At 45.4% G+C, this 25,742-nt stretch overlaps 1 protein-coding gene across 1 annotated transcript; it reads right to left on the reverse strand.

Moving 5' to 3' along the window:
• Positions 1-387: 387 nt before the first annotated feature.
• Positions 388-5,822, reverse strand: CTSL (cathepsin L). Its single transcript, XM_049795731.1, has 8 exons — positions 5,716-5,822; positions 5,093-5,228; positions 4,608-4,730; positions 4,368-4,523; positions 3,787-4,011; positions 2,058-2,226; positions 1,586-1,703; positions 388-803 (listed from the first exon to the last, which is right to left on the reverse strand). The coding sequence occupies exons 2-8, from the start codon at positions 5,216-5,218 to the stop codon at positions 704-706; spliced, it is 1,017 nt and encodes a 338-aa protein (XP_049651688.1). The 5' UTR covers positions 5,219-5,228; positions 5,716-5,822; the 3' UTR covers positions 388-703.
• Between the last annotated feature and the right edge of the window lie 19,920 nt (positions 5,823-25,742).

Genomic DNA, 25,742 nt, shown 5'->3' on the forward strand with positions numbered 1-25,742 from the left:
TAAAGCTAAGTGAAGATCAGATGCTGCATGCAGGACATGAAAAGATTGAAGACCTTTGTTTTGAAATACAAAGAACCAGAGACAGTCCTGTGACCCAGAGGCAATACTAAGCCAAAATTCATTTACAGACACATTCTGGGGAGCAAGTAGTTTCAAAGAATAAGGGTCAGATTTTCAGTCACTTCTTTTTTAGTTAAGATATTTTTCCACTCTCCATTTTAAATAAGTTGTTACAAATACTACACTCCATTTTATAACAGCCGTTAGCCATTCCCAGCTCAGACTGCATTTTAGTAACTGATGAAGAGGCACGCATATAGGCTTCAGTTTATAAATGCCTGTTTGATAAAAGTCCCAAGTGGAAAAAATGCAGACCAAAAAGCCAAGTCATCTGTACACACTGGAATTCAAGTGTTTATTTAAAAAGTAAACCTTTGGGCACATTGCAATTTAAAAAAAAGGAAAAATACAAAGAAGAATCTATTAGATTAAGAGTTAAAAGCCAGCAATATTACAAGCTGTTTACATACCAACATTTACATTAATTTAAAACAAGTGGCATGTTGCCAACATGTAAAACATACTTCAAAAGCTTAAAAAAATCAAGTTGACTTTTGAAGGATACAAGTGTACCACATGCGTGAGCATGGGTTTGGTCATTCAGTTTAAACCCCCTCATTCACTGAAATGTTCAGTCTTCAAATTATACAAGTGGATAGCTAGCAGCTGTTGCTATTCCACAGTGGTTCTTCCTGTCCTTGGCCATGTAGATATATCCTTTGTCACCCCACTTCTCACCCCAGCTGAAAACAGAAATAAAGGGTTTGTTTTCATGTTCAGAAAAGACTTATTTACCTCCCCCTCACAGGTAAACTGCTGCCTTCCACATTTGTGGAGAAAAATCAAGATAGCTGCAGCCAAACTAAAGTGCTTTCCAGCAATTAAGTGCATGTTACAGGAGAGGTACCCCAAGCTCACAGAAATAAAGGGTGCAGTCATCCTCTCTCTAGGTGGAGACCCTGATGTGCAATCCTCGATTACAAGTGCCTGAAGGTCAGACACTGCTCCCAGCCAACTTTAGAGGAAGACCAAGACTGCAAGCAGCATGAGGGTGGTGCCCCAGTAATGCCAAGAACATGAGACAAGCTCATGTGACATGCCCTTTGGCATTTATTGTTTTCCCTCCAACCTAGGAGGTAACTCCATCTTTAAAGTTCCTGTTACCCCACTTCACACAAGTGAGCAGTGCTCTGCTTCCAAAAAAAAAAAATCCATTACACCCCCACAACCTGGTTTCCTCCTGCTCCCCTCTGCTCTACCACTTTAACATCTACTATCTTCATGGGCTGTTCCAGTGCTGAGCTTCCTTGAATTAGCTGAAAAAGCAGGAGGATGAGTTTGCTGCTTTGGGCCTACTTTATTAGGCTGCCAGCAGCATGAGTCAGGTTTAACTTTTGTCATACAATACAATCTGAGAACAGTCTCCAGATTTTCCACACACACTTCCCACCTCCTACTAAAAGTGACAAACTGCCTTCCCTTCTCCCCTACCCCAAAGGGTACAAGGCACAGAGAGAGATCTTACCTGTTCTTAACAATCCAGTATTTCTTCCCATCTACATCTTCCCCCTCAAAGCCATAACCTACAACCAGAACACCATGGTCCAGGTCTTCACTGCTGCACTCTGGTTCATAGTAGATACCTGCAGAGGCATAAGTTCACACATGAACAAGCTTATCTGCAGGAAACCCTTCTCCCTCACCAGAAGCTTTGTGCATTTCAAATTAAATGTTGCACAGCCTCTTGAGAGTCAGAGAAAGGAGTCTTAAGTGTATCATGGCAGAAACTGAAGGACAAGTACACACATATGCAAGAGAAGTACAAAGCATGGAGAACCTGGACTAGAATTAAAAGGACTCCTGATTGCATCCTATGTCACAAGACCATAGTTGGAGTTTTTTCACCTATTAAACTGAAGGGTAATGAATACTGAGTATCCAGAAAAAAAAAAAAGAAAAAAGAGTTCTCTGCATGCAAGTTGCTAACAAATCCCCACCTGACTGATAGAACTGGAATGAAGAGTGGCCTGCATCAATAGCAACAGACACTGGACCCACAGCTGCTACTGCTTTCATGAGAGCTCTTTCATGTCCTTGAGGGATGTCAACAAAGCCAGTGTCATTAGCAGCATTGTACTCTGCCTTGTAGCGACAGTCTTCATCATCCTAAATAAAGAAAGCCCTAGTTATTACATAGTTCTCCACTTAACACACAGGTGAGCACAGGAACTACCAGACATTCTGTGACTTTGCTGCCTTGAAAACAAGGGACTGAAGAGGATCCAATTGCCTCAGCAGTGCTTTGAAAGGAGAAGAGCAGAGGGAGAACACAGAAGCTGCTTTTGAGTTTCTCAAAGGTACAGAAAAACCAAAGGACAGTGGAGCCCCAAAGGAAAGTTTTACTAGGATGCAAAGCACCATCACATCCTGGAACCCTGCCTTCTTTGGTGGGGAGGACAAATCTCTTTTCAGGGAGGAAAGAAGCCCAGTGTATTAATGGGCACTGGAAGACCACCAAGTATTCATTAATTACAAAGCAATCCAGAAACTGCTCATTGAGCAAGCACTTAAAATTCACAAATTTTAGTCTGTCATAGTTTGAAAAACTGTACAGAATGATTTGAAAGTTAGTCATTTGTATTACGTGACCTTACATACAGCTTTCATGTATTTCGTGCTTCTTCACTTTTTTTTTTTACAATAAAGCCTGAGCTGTTAGTGCCACAGGCATTTACATCAGGAGGCAGGCCTAGTTTGGAAGTCTGGCCATGTAAAATTGAAACAGATTGAAGTAAGCACATCCCGCCCTTACCTGTGTGGTAGGATTAGTGCTTAAGTTGCCTCCCCTCAACTAAAGGAACACAGAGTATACCTCAGTTGCTTACTGTACTCAGCAAGCTCAGCACTTCCTATAACCAAGTGGGATCTCTGGAAGAGCCAAGATCAGGAAAAAATTGATATTACAGGGATACAGGTGAACAGAAACTCAAATCCAGAGACTTCCATGTTGCTCACAACAAACAGCAGTGCTATTGCACATTCAGTCAACACAAAATAAGCTGCAAGGGAAGATGCTCTATAGTGAGCAGAACTTGCAAGTGATGAAAAGCCCAAACCATGGCCTCTCAAGTGATACCACAATTTACTACTGCTCTTTTGTCCCCTCCTGTCTGTTTAACTTTTGGTAGATTACTGGAGTTATTTTAAGAGTCTGCTCATTATCTGCATTTTTGCAGATGTTGTCCAGAAGCAGAACTTAAATAAAGCACTGCCAACCACTATTGTTAAAAACCGAATCACGTTAGCGGCAAGAACTAGCTGGTCTATGGGTAGCAACTTCATAACATCTCAGTTATGGGAAGCCAAATTGCACCCCCACGATTAAGTAGCACCGTTGACAAGGGCTGGGTAATGGTTTGGTGTGTCAACCAAGATAAGGCATGATGTCCAACAGGAGGGCAGCAATGACGGGGAAGAATAAAAATATTTGCTCTAGTTTTTCCAACTGGTCTGGTAAGATTTTGACCTCAGGGACCAGCGCAGTATGTGATGCCTACTGGGGCTAGCAGTCATTCTATTTTTCTTAGTAAAGATGCAACAGGAAGAACAGATGTACTGATCACTACTTAGACATCCTCCTTTCCAGGTATGAGCTTCCCCAACACATAGTTTTTGTCCACACAAAAGATGTGACACCTGCAATACAAGTTCAGCTATTACACTTACCTTTGCAGTGTACGGGTAGGATTCCTCTGAATCAATTCCCCCATTATCCTGCACATACTGGAAAGCCTGGTCCATGAGACCACCATTGCAGCCTTGATTCCCTTCAGGGCGAGAGCAGTCCACGAGATTCTGTTCGCTCAGTGAAACAAGTCTGCCCGTTTTTCTGAAGTGCTGCCCTTCAAGAGCTCCTGTTGTGCTGAATGCCCAGCAAGAGCCACACTGACCCTGAAGCAAGAAACGAAATCACAAGTTACAAATCCAGACAGATTAGGCAATTACAGTTCCCTTACCACTGATCTAAACATGAAAAATGCAAAGGCCACAAGACCAACTTCAGTTTCGGATTTCTAGCACGTACAGATGAAGATACTACAGCCTTTTGAGTTCTTGGACGTTTAGTACAGAACTCCTGAGAGGTCCTAAAGGGGTACAGCGGTTTTTATCAAAATGGCACTTAATTTAGTAAGCTTGCACTAGGCTTCGTTAAAGAAGTCCAAAGTGTTTTTTCCCTCTATGGAAGCTGAGGTAGCATTCAGGAAACTGGACCTGTAAGTGGGTAAATATCCACCATCAGAGAATACCTGGTCTTTAACTGGAGTTACATATCCCTTCTCTCTCCAGTCTACTGATCGCGGCGCTTCCAGGAAGCTGGGCTCAAGAAACTGGGATCCCCTGTACTTCCTTTCTGACTTCTTGTGCGCATAGCCATTCATCAGCTGTCTGAACTCCTCGGTTGTCTGAAGAAAATTCAAGACACGTAGTCACCATCTATTACACGCCGCTGTTTAGGGCTGTGTTTCACGCCTCGATACGATACATACCATGTCACCGAACTGATTCATTCCCAACTTGTAGCTGTGTTTTCCTAGTGTGTGATCCAGATTATGGAGCTCAATCATTTTCAGATTCTTCTCCCACACCACTCTCCTCCAGCCTTCCTCTCTCTGAGGGGCCAGAAAACAACATGCTTCAAGGAGGCTGTTCAAACAGAAGTTCACCGGCACGATAGCGCGCTTTGCTACGGCCTGCATACTCGGGCGAGCGTAGACTACTCGAACGGGAAGCCCGAACGCCGTGCAGGAGAAGGTCTTTTCGCCGCCACCCCCGTAACAAAAACAAAGAGCACAGACCGGCCGTGTCGACGCACCGACACAGCAAGGGGGCCGGGGAAGAGGGGGGGTGGGTCATCCCTCCCCAGCGCGGACCACGGCCCGCGTTAAGACCAAGCAGACGTGACTCAGCGGGCAGGGCCCGGCGGAGCGCACCGCGGGCTCGCCGCGCTGAGGGCGCACCGCCGGGCGCTCACCTCATGGTAGTCCTTGTTGTGCCACGACTTCCACAGCTGCCAGTGGCCGTCCAGCTCGGGGTCCACTCTCGGAGCACCGAAGGCCAGTCCCAAGCAGAGGCTGAGGGCGGTCAGACACAGGCTCATGCTGGCGGATCTGCCGGGAACGGAGGAGCGGCCGTCAGGCAGAGCAGCGCGCCGGCAGGCCGCCCGCCCCCCTGCCAGCTTCACGGCCCCGAGCGCGGAGGGGGATGCGGGGCCCGAAACGAGCCCGTTCGCCGACGCGCCGCGTGTCCCCCGGCTGCTTCGTAAGCCGGTCACGGGAGGGGAAAAAGCTAAGCCGCGGACCCCCAACGAAGTCCCCCGGCCGGCCGGCCGCTCCCCCACCCCCGCCGAGCGGTTCCCGCAGGCCCCACGAACTGACCCGGCCCCTGCCCGCCCCCATCCGGGGAGCGGGGCCCTCGGCCGCGGCTGTAAACAAGCTGGGGCGGCGAGGCCAGGAGCCTCGCGGGGAAGCGGCCGGAACGGCGACCCCTTCCCGCCGGGAGCCGCCCCGCCGCAGGACGAGGACGAGGACGGAGCCGAGGCCCGCGGGACGCCCGCCTCGCAGCCCCCCCCCCCCCGCCCTGCCCTGCCCCGCTCACCTCGCTCGGCCCCCGCAGCTTCTCCCCCGAGTGCCCGGCCCGGCCGCCCGCGGCCCCCGCGGCCCTTCTTATACCCGCCGCCGCCGTGCCCGCCCCGCCGCGCCGATTGGCGGCCGCGCCGGGCCTCGCCGCGCCCCGCCGCGCCGCGCCTCCCGCGGGGGCCCGGGCCGCGGCCGAGGCCGGGGGTCTGCGCCGGGGCGAGAGGCCTCGGGGCGGGGGGAGGGGGGCGGCAGCTGTCAGACTAAAGAAAACCGGAATCTGGAGAAAAAATGGCGAGGCGCTCGCGGTAGCCGACCCAGCCCCGTCCCCGTGTTGCCGCCCGGTGGCTGTCGCTGGGGCCGGCTCGGTGAGGCGGCTGCCGTGCCGTCGGCCCCCGGGCGCCCAGCGGCCGGGCGGCCGGGCGGGAGTGCGTGCCTCGGCACCCCGTGCCCCCTCGGCGGGGGGCGGCAGGCCGTGCCGCAAGCCGGCTGCCCGCCGGGAGAGCCGCTGCTGCGGCCGCCGGCGGCGGCGCGCTGCGGGTTTTGTTAGGCGCGGCTGGAAGGGAAGCCTCCCTCCGGCTGGCACCGGGCGGGTACGAGGCGGCATCTCCCCCACGGGCAGGGTCCCGGCGGCGTGGCGGTTGCGCCGGTACGAGGAACGTTTCCAAGGGGAAAGCCCTTTGTACTCCCTCCTGATTTAATACCCGAAAGCTGCTTTTTCCTGCCCTTGGACCCGAGCCAAGGGTGAGGGTGAGTCTCTGGTGTTTCACCGCCAGCGTGGCTACTAGCGTTTGTGTGCGCAGCACGCCGCAGCGTCTACTGGAAAACACTGCTTGTGACACCGAGAGCTGCAGCGCTGGTGAGACACGAGAAGGCTTACACGTGGATTTGGTCCGCATCGAGCCAGCGGGAGACAGACTTTGGTTTTTAAGAGGGAACGTGCCTCTAGCAGTGGAATAACTAACTGCAAGACCTGTGCGAGCTTCCCCTCAGACGGTTGTGAAGCCAGCGTTGCCGAAGGCTTTAGCTTGCAAACTTGAAAGCACGTATTTAGAGTGAAAAACGGGGTTTGTAGACTGTTGCACAACAGCAAAAAGGAAGAAACCGTATGATACGTGCTTCTCCCTTTTTTTGGTGCCTTAAGGCACACAGTGTGTTGTTAAAACTAGCGATACGTGTTTCCTTACCCAGATTATCCCAGGAGCAGTCTTTGGCCCAAGGAAGCACCACAGGGCCAAATACATAAAAAGAGGTTGGAGGGGTTGTCCTGTCTTTTCAAAGTACCCGTGCGAGTCTTCTGCCACCGAACTAGGGTCCTGATTCCACAAAAAAAATGTGTAAATACACCCAACAATGGTGCTTCTTGATTAGTTAAGTAATCGTAAGCGAGCGCCTCGTAAAACTTCTGAGAAAAGAAGGTATTTTAAAGCTAAACTGCTTACTTAAGTGAAAGCTTGCACGTAAACACTCAGGACTGATCTATCAGGTTGGTTTACACACGTGCAGCCATGCCACTTTGAGCAGGAATGTAAAACATAGAAAGGACTCCTTCAAAATAGGACTGCAACAAAGGCACACTGGATGCATTACAATTTTTAGGACTTGCTCATCGGTTTAATATTTACTTGTTTTGAAAAGCTGTGTTATCGAATTTCTAGTGGTGTTGGTGGCTGAAATTTCTGAAAGTTCTTCTTTTGCCTTAAGGTGCTATATGGCGAGTGGCTGACTGACCAGCCATCATGGAAACATCTTCTGAAAGGAAGAAAAAGAGAGTGACATACACGGCAACAATCAACATTGCACAAGTTTGAATAAGGGGGGGGTGGGGGGGGGGTGAAAAATTAAGCTAGATATCCTTGTGTGTTCTGTTCGACCATTTGTATTTCCAGTTGTCAAACAACAGTTTCAAGACCAGCCTTTTCTAAGGAAAATGACCCATTTCCTTATTTGTAAAGGAAAATGAAAATGCATGCACTGAGTAAGACTATGTGTCTGTATCTTTCCAGCATGAAACTTTTCACTACCTAACCAATTCACAAGTAAATACCTCAGGAGAGTTAGATGAACTTCGTATAGTTTGACTAACTCATAGTTAGTTTTTTTGGTTGGGTTTTTTTTGAGTTGTGCAAGATTTGAGAAGTTTTTACTCAACAGCTTTTTGGTGATATTTTCTGCGCAATGGGACTTCTTAGTCCTGTTTAGGTTAGCTTTGTTTCTGCAATTGTATCTGGTATCAGCTAAGCATTTAAAGGCTACAGTTAAGTTCTCAATGAACTATGGACAAGGACTTATTTTCAATAAGGGCAAGATGTTTAGCTGGCATGACGGGAGGTAAGGTCAAAATTACAGAAGGTCTTGCACCATAAATCACATGTCTACTGCTCTGTAATGTGCCCTGAGATGCACCAAGACAAACCAATGCTTTTCCAGATGGTATGAGGTCCTGTCTCTTTGGGGAAGTTACCGTGTAGTCAGCTAACATGTGATACCAGTGCATTGCCTCTTCTTGTGAATGCTCTTAGTGCATGTACCCACACACAAAGGCCAGACACCATTTTTACTAAGAAGGTAAGTTCACCCTGCAAGTTTATTTAACTACCATACACAAGGAAATCTTACCTGAGAATTTGTTGAAATTCTTGAAGGAGACAGGAATACTTTCAGCACATTGACTTCAGCTTGCTTTGAGGCATAACTGTTGCATGGACATATCAGTTCCCCAGGTATTTTGGGAAGGAAGCCTGGGAGCCCAGGTGCAGAAGCATAAGCATATGCAAGGGAAGTCAGCACGGCAACAGCTATGGTCAGAACCTGGTCATCGCAAGAGTGCCATTTAGAAACCTGTGATAGGAAGCTGGCCTAGGACTACCTCCAACTCCCGGACAAACATTTCCTCTCTGAGAGTTGTATTATCTTGTCATCAATGTGAAGACTGCCAGCCATGCTGCAGAGACTGTTCACGATTTCAGCCAAGTTAAAAATGCCATAGTGCACAGCTACTAGACATCCCTCTGTCCCAGCACTGTTCCTACTGCTACTGTCTGTGCACCATGATGTGTTCACGTGCCAAACCGCAAGCCAAGCATGGTAGTGGTCTGTTAAAGTGAACAGAGGGCCAGTGGCAGCAGCTAGAGGTAGTAACTGGGCAGGTACTGCTAGAAATCGCTTTCCATCAAACTGTGCAACCCTGTGACACTCTGCTGCAGTCACACCAGCCACAGCAGTCTTTGCTCTATTGAAAACATCTCTGTGGGGACTAGCAGATGCGTGGGGGTCTTGTGGGCAAAGCACTCCTTCCAGGTGAGCAGAGAGAAGGGGTGAATTCAAGAGCTCCTTCAGTCCCTCTGCTTAAAAGCTCAACTGAAGTCATGCCATCTGGTCCAGAGGAGACCTAGTTAGCCACGCTAATCGCAGTAGTCACAGTCCTTTCTGCAATAACCTAAAGATCAAAACTTTGAAGGAAGAAGACCCTTGTCCATTAAATTGAATCTCTCCTTTTTGGAGGGTAACTTTCCAAATTGCTTTGAAAAAAACCCAGCTTTTGAGGAACTCTGTATATGTGAAACTCCACCTATTTTGCCAAAGGCGTACCACTCTTCCAAGATGCAGGAACAACACCTTTTAATAACTGGTCATGTTTTCATTGCAACAGCCAAAAGATTGCCAACCACCCTGTAGCTTATCTGGCCCTACAATTACCAGATGACAGAGGCCATGCATTTCTCAATAGTCTCAAGAACTCGCACAGCGGTGTGTTGCCTCTACAGTTGGAGGGGTGAACTCTGCATTGATCTCCAGGGAAGCATCTCATCAACATGAACTCAGCTGCCACTGCACATCCCAGGTGTGCAGCACAATCCTCCCCCTCTGGAACCGCTCTACTTATTTGAACCCAGGATTTCTGAAACTTGTTTTATACTTTTAAACGCGTTTTCTTCTTTGTTCTACTAGTACAAATGTGCAGAGGAAAGGGCCAACCTGTGTCTGCCAAGAAAAGACCCAGAAATCAGAAAAGAAAAGCTCCTTTGTAATGGTAGTTGAGTTGCAAAGCTACAGCAGGCTGACAGTGTATCAAAAAACATCTGTGCAATGTAAACAGAATAAGCTATGTCACACTTAACTGTGACAAGAGTGTGTGCACCAGCAGCTCCCACAGACCAGCTATCTCAAGGTAACCCAAGTGCCATGATCCTTACTGAAGTAAAAACAAGTGGTTTCTTTGGATGCCATTTATCCAAACAGCAAAGGAAGGACATTTTATTTAGGTAAACATCGATTTTTGCATTATTTCTATGAAGACTAAATTCAGGATCTTCATTCCTGGAATGAAAAAAAAGCTGGACTGGCTTACTTAAAAAGCTATGACTGTGAACATGTTTGTTTATACCAGCTTAAAGTCTTCTGGCTTAAATCTGGTTTCTATCATTTTAGCTTACTGCACCATGACTTAAGAATGGACTTCTACAGCAGCACGGTCTTAGTCAAGGTATATCTTAAAGTGTTGTCTGCTCTCAAATGCAAATTACTGTATTTCATAGCAAGCTTTCACTGACCAATCTTTATCAGATTTACAAAAAAAAAAAAAAAAAAAAAAAATCCAATCTCATTTGCTTCTGTTCAGCCAAACATTGATCCCGTTTAGAAAAGCACAGGTATATTGCAGTGAGCACTGTGCTGATTTTACATGCCAGAATCTGGTCTATGTGTAAGAAAGGCCAGGGTCAGATTTGTGTTTAGGAAAATGAAACTTAAAAAAAACCAGGTCAACTTTCTTTTCAGAAACATAATCATGTTTTTCTTCTATTTTGCAGTAAAGATTCTGCTTACGGAAAAAAAGCACAGTGAATTTCCAACACCAGAGTGACTGTTTCAGAAAGCTAGGAGGATGTGAGAAGACAATTACAGAACAGATATCCCCATGCCATCTTAAGAAACGCTACTCACTTTAAGACTTATTTTTAGTGCCAGTTTCAGAAAAGTTGTAGGAACTGCAGATACTTTTTTACCTAACTTGATTTGAACATGGCTGGTAAAAAGGCTACCAAAAAAGCATGAGCAGTTTCCCTTCTTCCTTGCAGCTCCATGAAAAGTAACCAGCCTTCCTCCCCAACCTGGGCATTCCTCACCGAAGATCTGAGGTGGCTCTGGAGTTTATAATGTCCCTCTAGCGTTAACGACGTTCCCACTTAACTACCCACTTAAGAATCTTTGTTTTGGATTCTCCGTGGTAAGAAAAAAAAAAAAAGGTTCAAACTGTGCTTCAGCTGAGCACCCGTAATGAAGTTAGTTGCATCATTATTAGGTTAGAAAAGGAAGCCGCATCTGCTTCAAGGGAACATAGATAGGGTTCTGAGAGTTTTCTGAAGACCTGGGAGATGGCTGGAGAGCAGTGACACAACCCTTCTGAAACACCTCATTGTTTTCAGCGGTCTTGTGATCTCCCAGAACCATCATTTCCTCACCCAAGCGCCAGATAAGAAACTGCATTCCAGCTTCTCTGCTGGCCCACGAGGCAAAGGCGACTTCGTTTGCATCTCAATGTCTTACCTGGTCACAGGAGTTGGGAAATGATGCAAGGGACTGCCTGCCTTGCAAGAAAGACTGGGTGGGGGTCCTAAGTATTGCCACTGATTCAGGGTTAGGGTTTCCCAAAAGCGGTATTATTTTCCTGTGAGGTTTCCTGATGAAGTTATTTTTGTATGTGTGGAAAACATGAGTTGTTTCGGTTTCTTTTTTTCTTTTACCTTGACTTGTATTTTTTTTTTTTTAGGGAGGCTAAATACTGAGTCCTGAGTCATACTTGAAGTCAGCTTTGAAGCTTTGGCTGCGGTGTAACTCACGTATCTCAATTTGATTGATTTGATTTCGAACCTCAATTGGATTGATTCTTCGTTCTTTACTCAGTGTCTCCTCCTGAGTTCTGTCAGAGAGTAATTTCTGAGTCTGGGGAGATTTGTGATTTTAAAAGCTAACCTGGGGAAATAGTGGGAGGATGCGGGGAAGTATCATATTAAACTGGTGATGCAGAAGTTCACAAATATAGAATAATTTCCACATTGTATTGACGTTTCTCTAAAATTTAAAGGACATAGGTGTTTTTTTCCCCTCATACTAAAAAGGATATTTTTTTTTCAATTTTTATACGAAAGTAGTTACTATTTCCTGACTCCCTTAATTTAAAATTTTATTGTAACAACTTGGAAGTTGCAAATCCTGTCTGTATTGTAAAGTTCCTCTGACCGAGATGAATTTTTTACTGCCCATCTCTACTCTAGAGATCACGGTAAAGGCATTTTAACAGAATTCAAAGAAGGCTTTGGGGTGTATTTCATATACTATTCAATATTTGAAATCACATTTTAATTTAAAAGAAACAATGATCCAACATTTCTGTTTTGAAATGGAAGCAGTAATAAAGCTCAGAGAAGTACAAATCTTTAAGTGCTCGAGTGCAATGTTTGTGCTGCAAGCTGTTGTAAACAGTTGCAGAGCATGAAAGAAAAACCTGTTTGTCTGTCCGTTGTTGTTCTTGGAGCAGTGGCGTCTAAAGGGCAAGCTGACATGCTGGAAAGCATTTCCCATGATAAGGTTGGAGACTGTGAGTGATGTGAGGTATTATTTTTAAACTTGGAAGTTACAGCCTGGGCTTCATTAACAGATCATGTGAGGGATGGTTAAACAAAAGCTGCTTGCAGAAGAGGAGAGAGGCAATTGAAACAATCAAATACTGGTTTAAAGTTTGTTTTCCTGAAAATCAGGTAGGAGGAAAAAGAGATCCGTGCATGTGCTTTTTGGGTAAGAGCAGTGGTGACTTGCAACTCCTGTTATTCCCACTTTACAAATGGGAAGACTGAAGAAAAAAGAAGCAGTACCATGCTGTTGTGGCCACTGAAATCACATGGGTGACCTGTGGATAGATCACTCCAGGCTCTTCAATGGAGAGGTTGGCCGTGGTAAATCATAATGTGTCTTTTTTCCCTCTTCTGCTAATCAAAATAAATGCAAGGGTTAGCTCATTTTGGGAACGTGAACAGACGTGGTATAAATCAGTGAAATACGCATTGCCTTGCCTGGCTCTGAAAGCTAGTTGAAGCATACTCAGCCCAGTTACCAGGATGCTGGTAATTGCTGTCCGATTTACATAATCCTTTCAAATACTTTAATAATTGTTTAATCACTGTGGCAGACACACACTACACCAGGTCCTTTATAGGGCCTTTCTGGCCGCTGAGGACCGGCTTGATTGGAATCTTCTCACTATCAGTAGAGCAGAGTTTCTTTTGATCTCTCCCTCTTTGATCACCCTCAACCCGTGGAGCATCTGAAATGTACACCCTGAAGCTTCAGGATAGCACAGCAGAAGGAAAAGGACTTCTGTGCTGGTTCCTCAGGGAGCACTGAAGGTGAGTGTGTGCAAAGCGACGTTGATCTAGATGCAAGATGAATCTGGTTTAGTTGGTGGCCAGCATGAAACAAGGTCTTTTAGGATGCTGTTTCACACTGCAGTGGCATCTTGATGACTCCACGACAAGGCCACATGTAGTGCAGCAGCAGCAGAGCTGAGGGCTGAACGCTGCTTCTCTGACTTGTCTCATGAGTAGCTATAAGCTTATGCAATTTCCTCTTGCTCCATATGGGAACATCCACAAGGATTTCACTAGACCTTACCCTTAGGCTTGCAGAAGAGCACAGTGCATGACTGACACAACGTTCATATGATGACTTCTCATCCCGAGTCTTCCTCTGCTCTTATAGTAGGTGATCTCTTGGTGTGTGGTCATGCAGTGCTAGAAAAGTGGGCTGTCATGGGGTGATCACTGTGGTACCTATGGTAGTATACAGCCATGCTGGACTGTGGCCCAGCTGCCTAATATTTGGGCCTGCTCAAGTCCAAGCCTCATCATTCACACAGCAGTGTCCTTCACTTGTGGATTCTTCCCTACCCGAGCAGTACTTCTGGAAGTCAGAGACTCAGGTATCAGCCAAATAAGCTGTTTTACACCCTGGCTTACAACCAACTCATTACCTACAATACTGATGATTTAATGCAAAAATTTGACCTTTGCCCACTGCTGGTAAGGTGGTGATGGAACCCCTTTGCCCAAGGGCTGCTCTGATGCTGCATGCCTGGGTTGCCTTCTGCTCCCCTGCCCCCCGATAGTGGTCCCAAATTCCTCCCATTAGCATGAAGGGCAGACAGCTGAGCACACACCGCAATCCAAACACAGCGCTGGCTGTTTCCTCTCCCCCAGTTAACTTTTTTTTTAAGGATTTTGTGTTTGACTAAACGAATAAGTGTTCAAAACACAGGCTGTGTTTAAGGGAGAACAGTCTGGGCTCCCTTCCTCTTCCTTTAGTTGGCAAAGGCTGGGGCAGCCACGCTGCGGGAGGGCACAGGAGCCACTGGCTGATGTGTCCCTCCTCCCCACCGTGGGAAATAGTTTGCCTGGGTGAACACAGGCTGCTCCAGCTACCATCTCTGCTGACAGAGGCTTTCTTTGCTGCAGGTTTCAAAACGCAAATTTACACAGGCCCTCAGTCCTGACACTTGGGTCTAGGACTAGGTACATTCCCAATCTGGCTGCAAAAGCTTAATCCCCAAACACTCCAGTGGAGACAGACAGAAAGGAAGGAAGGGGGAAAGAAAGGAAGAAACCTACAGAAGATTCTCCACACTAGCAGTCTAGAGTTTACCTGTAAAACCTTATTTTGTGACTATTTCGACTGTATGTACAGTGGTAAATATAAATGTAAGTGTTAAAATATTTTTCTAATTATTCCTGGCAAGAAGAGTACTTTTGGAATCGGTTTTGGGCGTTTTTTGGTTTGTTTTTTTTTGCATTACCAATAATTGTTTCATGAAATAATATATCTGTAACACAAATACAACATCACACACATTGTTTCATGTATTGTTCAGTGGGCTGAATTTGTTCTGTCCTAAACCATTCATGGAATGTACATGAAAATGCCTAGAAAGAAGGGTAAACTATTAATGGAAAATCATGCTTTAGTGGTGTTCTGCATTTAGTATACTACAATCATTTAAATTAAAATGCTCCTTCATAATAGTATTCAAAATTTCTCCCCTGAAGCAGTAGTTGAAATTAAAACTACAGAATTCTCTAATCAAATACTGGATTATACTTGGTTGAACTGGCTAGAAGGATTTCTAATTCCACATAGGAAGCTGTTTTCCCCTCCTCTTCTTTACTTCTCGCTGAAAGGCAAGCCAAGCAGAAGTGGCAAAATCCAGCTGAGACTAGCTCATGCTTCTTTCTGTATTTGGCTACATTTAAAAAACTATGTATAAAACGTTATCCATTTCCAGGTATTCTAGTCTTCAGTTGCCTGGTTTGCCTGAAGGGGACTGAAAACATTACATCGACACCTAAAGAACTATCAAACAAAGGCTGGTAGGTACAGATTTTCTTTAGAAGATAGTTTGGAAAATTCAGACTCAGATAACTGGCTTGACTTTCCAGGTTTGCTTGTAAACAGGAATCGGTACGCACATGTTTTTAAATGATACCAGGATGGCTAGGACGGGTATGTCTGCATGTTTTAGCTCTGGCCGTAACGTGCCCTTTTCACCTGGGCTTGGGGAGAATTTTGTGCCTTGCAGATGATTTTGAACAAACCCAGTGCCACTGAGGTTGTTTGCTCCTCCTGTGGTAGCCTCGGCCAGGTAGAAGTCCACTTCCTCAGCTGCGGGCCCCTCTGCCACCAGTGGTCTTTCTCTTAACCTTTCCTCATGTGACAAAGGGTTGTGTGCTGACAGCTCCTCATGCAGAGTGAAAATGAAGACAAACAAAAGGACAGAGTTGCCAGAAGCAACTCATAGTTGGCTTAAGTAGAATACATGGGATTTCTTTTCCCTGGCTTTTTCTCTTCCACCCATCAGGTCAGTTCATAGTCCTTTATAGTGCACTTTTATGCCTCAACTTCTCCAAAACAAAAAAGAGCAAAAATAAGCTCCTGCCCCCAACCTTTATCAGCAAGACCATTCACTCTATAAAATTCATTTTCATTAAGTGTCAGCCTTACCTTATCACTATTCTTTGAGAGAAGCGGACGGCAGCAGCCACCATAGATACTCTGTTAATGCACATTGTACGTTTTCGGCTAAAGCCTGGCTGCAGAGACAAATTCCTTAGGCTGACAAAGCAGCATATGTGTCACTGCAGGGCTGCCTAAACTTTGGGGGCAGAAGATGAAAGCCAATTCTCAAGCTGATTTTTCCTTTTTTCTTTTCTTTTTTTTTTTTTTTTTAAGATAAAAAATGTTAGTATGTTCTTTGAAAAAGTCCCACAACTATTTGTTTCTTTAAAACACTGGAAAGACTACAAGAATTCATCAACTGGGTGTGTAATTCATCAGCTTAGATGTAATTCTACATGCTGAATTCACTACAGGCCTGGAGGAGAAAACAACAGACTGGAAATACCATGGTCCAGTGAGGTCTTGGCTGAATTGTTGCTGTTCTCCTCCTCAAGCAGAGGAATTGTGGAGGATGCTCGCTACTTGTTCTCACATACTACGGCAAAGGTAAGTTCATAGAAACCAAGATGCAGTGTGCAGTGGGTTTTTTTTCTGATAAGACTGCAGATAGTGGGGCTGTGGGTGGTTCTTTATGAATGCTAAGTAGGTGAGATATATCATAAGAAAACAATTTTATCCTCAAGTCCCTGGACAATCTTATCCCCACCTTCAGTTTTGTACTTGCAGTTGTGTGCCTGCGTAATCCACCTGCCTGTTGCCTGTTGTTTTCCCCCACGTTTCCGTTTTGTACCTCCCTCCCACGGGTTCTGGGAACAGCCAGGGTTATGTCACATTTCTCAAATAGCTTTTTGAAGTTACTGACCCTAGTGTTTTCTTACTAAATTGCTGAGTGTGCCATGAAGCAGGGGCTTCTTATCAATAGGGAGTGCAAGCAGAAATACAGCACAACTAGCTTTTTCCGTTTTCCTGTTGAAGAAAGACAAGAAAATACTCAGTTTCATGTGAATCATACTGAAGCACACAGTGCCTTACCCTGCCTCCTTACGTAGGCTGAGCTCAAAGAGTGGTAGTAAGAGTTTTGCTAGGTAAGCAAGGCAGAATAAATGGTGAGATTCATGCTTGCCCTGCTCCTGCTCCCTTGGTCAGACCATCAGTACCTTCTGGGTTTTTTTCCCTAAGAATAAGAGATCTAGGGCATCATATCATCCATATATCTATTTCCCTTCTCCAGTACCTTTTGAGCACATCAGCCATTGCAAGTAAGGTGTGAAAGGGAGGATAAATCTTCAAGTTGCCTGGAAGGCAGCAGACTGGTAGGAGAGACAAAAACCAAACCAGAGCGTCCGCTGGGGAAAGCCAGGTAGACCACAGCTGCCACAAAATAGTGCTCAGCAGCTGCTGGTGCTCCCCCATCTGAGCATGTACAGCTCCAGACTATCAGTAACACAGCTCTCTCTTGCTCAGTGAGGATGGGAAGAGGTACAGAGAGGAGACGAGGAACAGGAGACAAAAGAGGGATGCAATGATAATGACAACTCATTGGTTCTGCCCTCCTATCACTTTTTTTTTGCCATCCATGTTGCCCAGCTGGTTCTCTCATTTACTTGCAGAAGATCCTATAGCTACCTCTGTACTGAAGACAGACAAATTCTTGAAATGATGAATCATAGCTATGAAGAGCAAGAGGGAACACATTCCTGCCTGCACTTCTTTTCTAAAAAACCTGAAGTGTGTTGAAGCAAAAGGGCAGTGCAGTGTCCTTGGCTAGGAAGATCAAGCCTTTGCACTGCAAGCAGGCAGACTGCAGACAAAGGAGGAGGCAAAGGCAGAATGAGTTTTCCTTTTCTGTTTGACTGGTTTTGATTACGTAAAGTCTTCTGGGTAAGTGAAATCCCTGTAAAGATTGAACACCCTGCGACTGCCAAGTATGATGTGACAATGTACTTCTCATCAGTAGCAGAAACCAACAATGATAATAAACATCAATAATTTTTCTAACCAAACATCTTAGAAAAGCAGTTAGATTGAAAGGATCAGCACTAAAAGCACTCATTTTTGCATGAGGAATCCATTATTTAATATGAATTTTAAAAATAGAACACTTTCTTGTTTCTATAGATGCCACTTCTAAAACACTTGGCATGAACCTCCAGCCATCACAGTTCTGAAGACGGTGAAAAACCATGCCCTGTAATATTATCCACACAGGTGATTTCACGTAATTCTGTGAATTTGCTCACATGAATAAACTACACACACACTTTTAAATGTTTGCTGGGTGGAGCCCTAAACAGCTAAGTTGTCTGTTTCAGTGGGATGGCAGAACTAATACTTTTTGCTCAGGGAACAGCTGATAACACCAAGTCTTTTGTCCACTTGTAATGCAGCACTGTAGCACTAAATTTCATGAAGACTATAAAATAAAAAATAATTATAGGGCACACGTATGAAGTCTTACTGAAGAAAGTGTGTTTTGAAGAGTGTATTATTTAAGATGGTATTTCTCAGAGAACTAAGTGGAAAGTAACCTGACATTTTTGACACATAACTTAAGAAATTAGCAACTTTCTAAGAGTTGTGTAAGCAAATTGTACACTATTGAGGCCAAGTGGAGCTGGTGAGAAGAAATTTTCTCCCTGCCCCAAAGCTGCTGTGAAGTTCATGCAGCAGTTTTTGCAGGTGCTACTCTGCAATGCAGAGTATAAGGATCATTAGTGTTTTGTTCCAACCTGTGGAAGTTGCAGCAGTATTTCATAGCTATATACATCCAGTGTCCAAAGAATCCAAACTTAGGGCTTGAATATGGTGAGTTAATGGTGGTGGTGTTGCTGTTTGTGCACAATGTGTTTCATGCTAGAGGGATGCTTCTCATTCTCTTCCAAACCCTCCTGGTGTTCTTCCCTCAGAGATTATTTGCACTTATATGTGGGGGGGAGAAGGCTTTGAGTACCATGAGCTGAGGATTTTCTTTAGGCAGAGTTGATGAAGCAGTACCACTCACAGATGAGATTAGCAGTCACATTAGTTGTACATGGAAACTGGCAAGGTGAGCGCAGATCAGGGCTCCTGTTTTACATAGACCTTGTTAGAGCCTTTTTTTTCACTTGTCTTTGAGCCTTGCTTTATATGCTTTCTTGTCCTACAGCCTCTGTAGAGCTTTCTTTTGTCATTTGAAGAACTTGATTTCTTCTGAGCTTCCTCAGGCTGGACTAGATGTGTTGGTTTGGTTTGGTTTTTTTTCCCGTCTTTGGCTAAAAAAGCCATCCCCTGTGCTGTAAACATCCCTGCAAACTCTTGCTTTCCTTCTTGTCAAGTTGTTTGACCTGACAGAAAAGCGCAGCTATCTACCCACTTGGAGGCGGTAACTGAAAGGACAGCATGAGGCAGCGGAGCACTGTCTCGTCTATAGGGCCTTCTTCAGTATGGAGCCTGAGCAGAATGGGCTAAATTCACACCCAGTACCACAGATGGATGCAGCATCCAGAGCGCTGGACAAAGGCGGGCATTATGCTTTCCCTTTGAAAGGTGAAACAACTCCCAGGCTCTTTTTGCTGCTGCAGAAGTAGCATGTGCCTAGATACATTCTCGTCCAGCCAAGCATTTACAGAGATGTTTAAGCACGTTGCACCGCAGCCCTGCTAGCATGGTGACTTCAAACGCGTGTGTCCACACATGACTTACTTGGCTAGCAGCTATAGCAATTAAACAAGTTTTGCCAGTATCTTGGGTCGACGTAGTCTTTTTCCCATTAAATAGGTCACAACTTTGTTTTTTGATTTGAGCTCTTGTTTACCAGATTCTCGCACTAGCTGACAATCTGAAGGCACAAGGTTGCAAAGGGGCAGTGGAATGGCTATAGGTCCTCTGATGAGAGATATGTCCCTCCTGTTCAGGCACAGAGCTACCGCTGCCATGGCCTCTGTACCTCTACAGAGCCCCTGCACAGACAGACAGGAGGTGAGCGAGGGGAGGAGATGGGGTCAGGGCATGTTGTGCTCTGTGGTTTGGGGATTGTGCAATCCAGTGTCACCATGCAGAGATGTAAGCCAGTGCAGCACTGCATTCGAATGTCTCCCTGCACCAGACACCTCCCCTTACTTTACCAGAATGCATCGCATACAGGCTATGCACGAAATGAGATGTCATAGATATGTGGTTATGTTGCAAAAAAACCTGACCATGTGAAATCACCGCATTTGTTTGTCTTACAGAATGGCCAGATGAGAGGCCCCTCACCTCTTTTCAACAGGTGAATTGAATAGATTGTGCTTCCAAGGGTGATGGGGGGCAAAACAAGACCATCTCTCTCACCTCCCAACAGCAAGTGTGCCGACAGGAGTTGAGGAAGGATTGTAAAACAGCCAAACAAAGGAGGAATGTTGCAATGGGCATTTTGAAATAAACCTGTTTGTGACGAGCGGTGACTGTGGTGATATTTACGCTATGATTCATAGTGAAGTGCAGCACCTGCAGTTTTAGTGTGGGTGACTTCCAGGATAGAAGCAGCAGTAAATACTGTTCTAACATTTGAGAATGAGAAAGCGAGCATCAAAGCTGTTCTTGGCTCTGGGACTGCACTAACTTAGAGTAGGGCTTGTGTAAGAGGTGGCTGGAGCATCTTCCCACTGCAAGGTGCAGCTTGCTTATAACTGACTCACAATAAACAGGGGTTCGTACAGTTGCATATCTCTCTGTATTCACTTGCAGCGTCTCTTCTCTTTTATGTGGTAATTGCAATTACAAGGAACTCTTAGCTGGCATGTATCATACTACATCAGAGCTCTTTGAGGATGGCCTCAGAAAGTTCCCTACACCACCTCCCGCTCCTCCTTGATGTCAGATCTGAACTTTCTTATCTGTCTCTGTGCTAGATTGCCAGCGATGGTGTCTGTCTTTCTGTCCGTAGGCTCCAGGCTCCTACTGGCAGCCTCCTTACAGAGAGACATGTGTGTTATTCTCTCAGTGCTGCTGATAAGCGAACTGCTACAGCCAGGAAGAGGTCAGAGATGGTCACTGCTTTGTATGCCTGGTTATTGATGCTGTCGGAAGGCAGCTTGGGTATCTGCTTTTAAAAACTCATCAAATTCCAGTGGGCACCTGTGGGAGCTAGCTGCATGTGATAACACTGGAAAAACAGCTCTTCTGGGGGAACCAAAAAGTCAGGCTCCTGTTTCTTTACAGAAACACAGCGTGGAGGCTTCAGAATATGGGACTGTGCTCCTACTCCTGCCCTAAGACTATTGCTAACTGTCTAGTTAGTGAAAATATCTGGCTTACTGCCTATATTACCAGGGGAAAATGAGATCAGGAAGTGACGTGTCCACAGATTATTTCCTCCAAGAAGATCTTTGCTTCCAACAAAATCTTCAACATAAGGATTTCTCAGTTCAGTCCTGAAGGATGTTCAGTGTTTTTTTCCTACAGGTGCTTAAAGTACTTGAAAGTGCAGTAAATACTTGCAAGAATCTTCACACAGACTGATTGGATGACTCCTCTGCTTAGCTCTAATATGTTCTTTTGTTGGTTTTTCCCTGTACTCGGCCACTGGGGCTAGTTTTGAACAGTTTAAACAAAACACCCTTAAACACTTGGGGGGGGGGGGGGGGGGGGGACCAAAAGAAAAAAGCAGTTTGTTCAAATAGACAAATGCCTATCCAAAAGCCTGGAAAAACTGCTTCCTGTGGGAAGCCGCCTTGCTGACATTTTGCCCTTCTCACCTGTCTTTAATTTTTCACTTGAAGGAATTTCTGTTTATTTTAATTTTTGTTTCAGACAAGGAGGATGACTTTGTATCTTCAGAGTCAATGCAAATGTATCTCAAATCCTAGCCAGTGCATTTTTTTTTACCACTGGAAAGGTAAAAGTTGTACCCCTGCACTTCAGAAGTGAGTGCATGAAAGCCAGTGTTATCCACACCTGAAGAAATGACAGATTCCTTGCCTGTCCTAAACTTAACAGCTTTTCACCACAGCCCAGCCCAGTCCTTCCTACTTATTTATTTTGATGGGGCCTTACATTTGCTTTATACATGAAGAGGGAAATAATTCACAAATACAGATTCCCAAAGCCCTGCTAAATTAATGAGTTTTTCCATATCTAGTAAACAAAAGACAAAACTTATGGGTAAATAGAATTACCAATACCTTTCTGTACTCCCTTTTATTGCATATCCAGACTAATTAGAGACACAGACACTCTGGAAATTGCACAAAGGGACATCCTCTTCCATTCACATGCAGCGTGACCTCCCCAATCTGCAAATCTTCCCCATCAGCTAGACCCAATGCAGAAAACATCACGAGGCAGGGAGAGCCGGGAGGAGGCTGCATGATTGGTATGTCTGTAGCTGATGCTGTTACACAAGACCCTGCAAGCAGGGTCGAGGGGCGAGAGGAGAGGTGCTGCAACTTCTGTAGTGAGGAAACATGGACCACTCAGAGAAAAGTTCACCCTAATCTATGGTTACAGCTTACCTGTTTTACTGTCCAGAGTCTGGTATCCAGCTGCAACACCTGGGAAACCCGCCGTCCAAAAGCGATACTGTGATCCTTCATCACACCTGACCTGGGGCTGGGGACCAGGTTGTCCTCTCCTCTAGCTCTCGGGGTGGTGCCTTCCTGGGAAGGCTGGTCCTGGAGCATGGTCCCTGCAGATGACCAGGGCCATGTGTGAGCCACAGCGTGGCAATCCCTGTTTGCTTTGAGGGTGAAGAATGAACAGGTTAAATGAACACCATTCTCCAGAAGCAGGATCACAGAGCATCCTTTAAACTCATCAGCGTTTGTTAAAATTCTAGGGAAAGTGCTTTCTGATTCACTTACGGAATCAGCGTGGTTTGTTGGTTTGATTTTTTAATGCTTTCCCAGGCATAATGACTTAGACTCAGGTCTTGAAACCACCAGTAATATTTGGTGTGCAAGAAACAGAAGATTGAGCCTTGCTTTTTAACAACATTTTGATTTTTAATTCAATTTGCTCATTATGTTGGTTTAAGAAGCAGCATTTACAGCAGCTGCTGCATATCTGTTTTTTCCCCTTCTTTTCTTACAAAGCAACAAATCCAAATGCCAATAGACTAAAAATATTGGCTAGGTATAATGAAAGAGATGAAAGGGGTCAGATGACACACAGATGAGTTCTACTCAGAAATGTTTAATGGCAAGTAGTACCACATTTCTTCTTCACGTTCTTTTTCTTTCCATCCACATCTCCAGCTAGCCTGTCTCCTCCTAGTGTTTGTTTTGTTGCAGCATGTAATGCCCAGGTCCTGTTCAGTTAGGGTGGTATGGCACATGTCTACATCTCTGTGACAGTGCTGTAGGACCAGAGCATGCCCTGTACAGCTCTAAGGAGTTTAGCAAAAGCAACGGTCATCTGAAGGTGTAGAGCTCTTGTGGCACTGAGACTTCAACCGGTTTCAGAAACATGCCCTGTGCTGAGCCTCAGCCCAGCCCCTGCACCCAGGGCAGTACTATTATCTGCTTGCACACCACAGAGGGCTGAGTCAAGGATGGAATCTTGACTTCAGCAATGCCACAGGAATCCTGTGGCACAGGCAGAGAGTACAGCAAACTCCCTTTTTCTTGCTTCAGTATTAGCCTTGCCTTCATCACGAGATGAACCAGAATAAGCTGTACCCAGAGAGAGCTTGAGGAGAGAAGGAAAGGGCTATGGCTGTCACTATTCATCTTCTAACAGGAATAAACCAATTTGCAATTCCTAGTACTTCAGGGATGGCCACGAGTCAGGAGGGCTCAATCCCACAGCAGTTCATTTGCCGTGCTGCCCTCTCCTCCACAGCAGAGCACATGTAATTGGTGCTCAGGGCTGGCTTTCCTGGTTAAACATCCCCCAGGGTACAAGCTCTGCCATCTCGTATTTGCCAGTGTTTCTGGATTTGGGATAGATGCTGGTTCCCCAGAAGTGGGTGAAGGACTGTTTTAGTTTACCTTGATCTTTTTTAAGTGTCTTTTCTGCCAAGGGCCACTGACATCTCAACAGAGTTTTACCAGAGCTTGTGGAAATGCTTTTAGCTAAAACAAATACTGAAGTCAAACCTTTACAGGGTTTGAAACTATTTATGGGTGTGGTTTACCAAGCAGTTTAGGCTGATTTGAAACAGCATTACTGCTGAAAAAAAGGGCATTCTGGCCCTTCCCTCTCCTGTGACTTCTCATTCCTTCTCTAAGCTGTAGCAGCAAGCTCACGGGGCTGCAGACAGAGCCTTCAAAACAAAGTGATAGCTTCCTGCTGGATCAGTGACCCCAAGTGGCTGAGCATGCCAGGTACTAGTGCAAGCCCAAAAGACTGCAAAGCAACAGTGGAGAGGACAGCTTTTCCCCTTTCAGCGCAACATAGCTCTGGATTAGCTCAAGATACTTGGGAAAATGGACCATCTTGGGTAAAGTCTCTTCTGTGTCAAGCCGAGCAGGGATTCAGGCCAACCAGCTTCAATTCACCTACCCTAACACATACATACAAACTCTCTGTTTATCTCTCTCCATTGTTGCAAAAAATATTCTGGGTTAAAGGTAAGAATAAGAAAGAGCAAAACGTCAGAAACACAGAAGTTGCTGCAACAGGGTATCTAACCCCTCTCAGCTGTCCTGAGTGTAATTATAAACACACATGCACCCGCACACACCAACTACCCTGCAAATAAGAGATGTCAGCCTTGGACAGATTTGCTGATCAGTTGCCAGCAGTCTCCTGACCAAAATATATGTACTAAGGCTTTGAACTGTGGCTGTCGGCCAAAAGAGCACCTGTTCCTCTCTCTCTGCCCCACACACATAGTTACGTTAGCTGCTGCATGCTTAGTTTTGTTTACTGTTTCCCACTAACCTCTATCATACTTCTTTTCTAAGAGAGGTTAGATAAAGCTGAAGACAGCATTTACTAAGCTGGTAGAACTGGACTCCCTCTTGCAATCTCTGTGAAGGGGCTCTGCCAGAACTGGATGTACAGGGCTCTCCAGGAACCCTGACAAGAACATTGGCTGGCTTTAGAAAGAGTGGTTAATCTTATTTCCCAGGTGCCTTGTTTACCAGGACTATGGATAAACCAGGATCTCCCTCTCCCAAGACCCTGCCTGCATCATGGGGAGTAATGCAGAGGATTTGTCACTGCCTCCTGCTGCCATTTAAAACTGTCTCTGCTCCCTACAGAAAGCAGTGTAGATGTTTTGCAAAGGTGAATGCCATAGATATGTTTTCTAGTCTGGCTATTTCAACACTTAATTATTCCATTCCCACTCCCCAAAATGTTTTATTGACTTGGATCCTTGGAGCTGGCAATCACAGTTAGGCTTCAGATAGCAGAGGTTAGGAGGAGCATATCTGGTGCCCTAGATTTGAAACTGTCCCTGAAATTTGGTGCCCCAATGGACTAAAAGTCAGAAGGAAGGACTATAACTATTTGTCTTATAGCAAAACCAGATAGCTTGTGAAATTTGTTCTTCATGCAAGAACACCAACCTTTTTTTGACCCTAGACTCTAATTTCAGTCCTCGGCATCTGAACACTGCACCTTTGATCAACAGCTACTAGTATGTAACATCCCCAACCATTTCGCAAGGTTGAGAAGCCACTGATTTCACACATTTCCTTATTTTTCACATTCCCATTCTACTTTAATCATCAGCCCCCTTCCACATAATTAATAGAAATACCTGGAGATGACAGAGAACATTGAATAAAGTCGTGTCCGTCCGTCCCCCTCCCCCCCCCCCCCCCTTAGGGCTTACACTGCAGTCCTTGTCTCTCCACTGGGGAGTCCAGGACAGTCCCTTGGCCACACCAACTACCGCATCTCTGCCCATCAGGAATAAGATGGTGCCATTCCTGGCTAATGCTGGGAAACGTGAGGAGACAACATATCGAGAGTCTGAACTTGGCTCTACCATAATACTACAGTATTGTGGCTGTAAATAATTTTTACCGTGACATGATTTGGACAACACCTCTCATCAACAGCTGGACTGATTCAAACACTAACAAGAGGAAGGACATCCTCACAATTAAGCATGTGTCAGATGAAAACTAAGTG

This window comes from Accipiter gentilis, chromosome Z (genome assembly GCF_929443795.1).
Source record: "Accipiter gentilis chromosome Z, bAccGen1.1, whole genome shotgun sequence".
Lineage (NCBI taxonomy): Eukaryota > Metazoa > Chordata > Aves > Accipitriformes > Accipitridae > Astur > Astur gentilis.

Bases quoted from the DNA above. Each gene is read 5' to 3' on its own strand.
- CTSL (XM_049795731.1), bottom strand. From the start codon at position 5,218: ATGAGCCTGTGTCTGACCGCCCTCAGCCTCTGCTTGGGACTGGCCTTC. The intron at 4,524-4,607 runs GTATGTATCGTA...AATTTTCTTCAG, and splicing joins TGAATCAGTTCGGTGACATG to ACAACCGAGGAGTTCAGACA. The intron at 804-1,585 runs GTAAGATCTCTC...TTCTGTTTTCAG, and splicing joins TACTGGATTGTTAAGAACAG to CTGGGGTGAGAAGTGGGGTG.